Below are 2,643 nucleotides of genomic sequence, written 5' to 3'. Positions count from 1 at the left end.
CAAGAAGAATGTATGCAGTGTATTATTTGTTGAAACTGTACTTCGGATTTGATTTGAAACTGTCTCATTGCTATTTGTTTATCAATAAAATTTTGAAAAGAAAAAAAAAAAAGCAGAAGAAAATATGCTCCCTTATGTTGTAAACCTCAAAGTCCACAATAATGTAGGACTGGGTTCCCTCCTCAAAGCAGGAAGCAGTGTTACTGTAGAACATTCAGAAGTGTGGTGTCCTAAGCCATGAGTAGGTGAGACCCAGGAGACAGTTTGGACCGAACTCCATTTGTCTCACTAGTGTATTTAGGATACAACTGTTTGGGGCTTTTTTTTTTTTTTTTTTTTTTTTTTGGTCTGAGCGGTTAATTTTGCCTCATACATTTTGAGTAACTTGAGGTTAATTTTTGCCTCATAATTTTTTTTTCTCCAAATGCCTTCAGGGCAGGTTGGCTGGCTTGAGTTGTGGGGATCAAACCACAGCAACCTGAGCCTGATCGCTTTGTTAAAGCAGCCACTTAAAGAACTGAGCTACGGGGCATGCCCCCCTTTGCCTCATAATTTGAGTCTCATATTAAAATATGAGGTATACTCTCAGTGGAGATCCAAGCTTCCTCCTTCTCATGGACAGGAAATTAAGATTCCCAGTCTCCATTAATGCACTGCCAATTCTGGTCTTCAATAAAAGGCATTTGGTCTTTTCACATCTTAAACATGACAACATACACACACACACACACACACACACACACACACACACACTGTATTATGCCAGTGGCTTACTATGAGATTGTATTTCAGCCCAGTAAGAAATAATCAGAAACCATTTTAGAGCTAAAAGGAAATTTTACTTATAAGAGCATTTTTATCCCCATTCTGCTCAGTTATGACATTAGGCCAAGTTTTTTTGTTGTTGTTTTTTTTTTCCATCAGTTCGGCTCTCTTAATCTCCAGAGAGTATTTTATTTCCTCCATTGTTAAGCCATTTTCTTTTACTCTTTTCATAAAGTTCTCTGTGGCACTGCACAGGTCCTTACTTTCCTGAAAGGCAAGCTGCAGAAAGAACATTTTTAAACAGTTACCAGTGAAGGACTGAGAGCCAGCCCTCTACCCTGAAGCAGGTGGGTAGAAAGACAGCCATGGAGCTTCTGCAGGGGTCTGGGTGGGGCTTACAACCCCAAGGCTGAGTCAGCCCTGAAGTAAGAACTTCTGGGATAGTGCTGCTGTGCACAGCTTCGACAGGAGCTACTCACAAATGCTTTCTCAACCCCGGTCCGCGGGACTGCTGCGGGAGCCCCTGGGATCAGCTCACAGGCCGGGGGAGCGCCGCTCCACGCCCGGTCCAGGCACTGCCGCTCCTGTGTGCCCACCAGGCGGTACCTGAGCACACGGAAAGCAACACTGACCTTTCCGTCTTCCACCCTGGGAAACGAAGCTTGGTGTTCTGCCGTCGCCGCATTTCAGAAGTTTGACTGTGGTAGAATCCCCCTCCCTACCCCTGAGCATTAATACATGCTAAAGGCTAAAGTTACCTCTGTGTCACAAAGCTGTTATAAGAGAAAGCTACTCTCCTGGGTGGGGGGTAGGTCCCCAGAAACGACTCAACCCTAAAACAAGAGCAGCAGGAACTTCTGAGTTAGTGTTGATGCACACCGCACACCACTTCTTCTTTTTTGTTTTTGGTTTTGTTTTGTTTTATTTTTTGAGGTCTGTGAGGGAAGAAACATTCAATAGCCTAAGAAGGCAACTCTCACCTAAGCTTTAGAAAGCAGAAGGTTGAAGACAAGTGCGTCAAATAAATGGTGGTAGGTGAGTTAAAAGGCAATAGGTTTTAATCCGAAAAATCTAAGTTGGCCGGAGTCCGTGGGACTTAAACATCAGAGAGACCACATAACTCAGGAAGATTGGTGCAAGGGGAAGAAAAGTCTAAGGTGGGAGACCAGGCATTCTAAACTGTTAGGCTGGGTTAAGGGTCTATACTCTAAATCTTTGTTTCTCAACTTCTGTATTTTTTTTTTTTTTTTGAGGTTTTGTTCTTAGAAGATACATACACAGTATTTTAAACTCTGTCGTAAAGAGAAGAAAAAAAGGGATGCATTCACTAAGGTAGGCAGGCTACTTTAATAGAATTAGTCTGTTTTCTCAGGATTGGAAAGAGCTAGCAATGAGCTAAAACAGCTCTCAAAATCAGAATGAGCCCTGGAGCCTGAAGCAGTACAAAATCAGGGCACCAGATATCATGTTTTCTTGAAAATAAGACTTACCTGGAAAATAATCAGCCTTGAAAACTAGAGATCAAAAATGCCAGCCCCAAGCAGCCTGTCCCTGCCTTCCCTGCCATTTCAGAGTGGCCCCCGAGCAAGAGCACAGCGAAGTGTGACCTCCCGACTGTCTGTCTGTGCATTGGCCATCTACTTGGTAACAGCCAGCACTTATTTCCTGGTTAGGTCTTCTTTTGCAGGAGGCATGGTAAATACAGCTTGGGTCATTCCCCAAAACAGTGCTGCTAAGGAGCAGGAGCTCATGTTCGAAAGGCTTGTGCACTTACCGCTTCTCACAGTAAAAAGTAATGATGGATCCTGAGGTGAAATTTGTTCCTTTAAAGTAGCCATGAGCTGGCTTCTCAGGAGGGCCACAGTCTCCTGGGGGGGG

At 43.8% G+C, this 2,643-nt stretch overlaps 1 protein-coding gene across 1 annotated transcript in view; it reads right to left on the bottom strand.

Annotated features, from left to right (window-relative positions):
- Positions 1-825: 825 nt before the first annotated feature.
- C4bpb (complement component 4 binding protein beta) overlaps positions 826-2,643 on the bottom strand; it is a 6,325-nt gene continuing 4,507 nt past the window's right edge. The window contains exons 4-6 of the mRNA XM_004641196.2: positions 2,540-2,633; positions 1,245-1,371; positions 826-1,044 (exon numbers count right to left, since the gene is read on the bottom strand). Coding sequence (XP_004641253.1) covers positions 826-1,044; positions 1,245-1,371; positions 2,540-2,633 — 440 coding nt within the window. The remainder of the gene's footprint in view (positions 1,045-1,244; positions 1,372-2,539; positions 2,634-2,643) is intronic.

The sequence above is a fragment of the Octodon degus genome, unplaced genomic scaffold, assembly GCF_000260255.1.
Source record: "Octodon degus isolate 3935 unplaced genomic scaffold, OctDeg1.0 scaffold00131, whole genome shotgun sequence".
NCBI lineage: Eukaryota > Metazoa > Chordata > Mammalia > Rodentia > Octodontidae > Octodon > Octodon degus.
The sequence above is the reverse complement of the archived record's forward strand: the minus strand, read 5'-3'. Positions and strand labels throughout refer to the sequence as shown.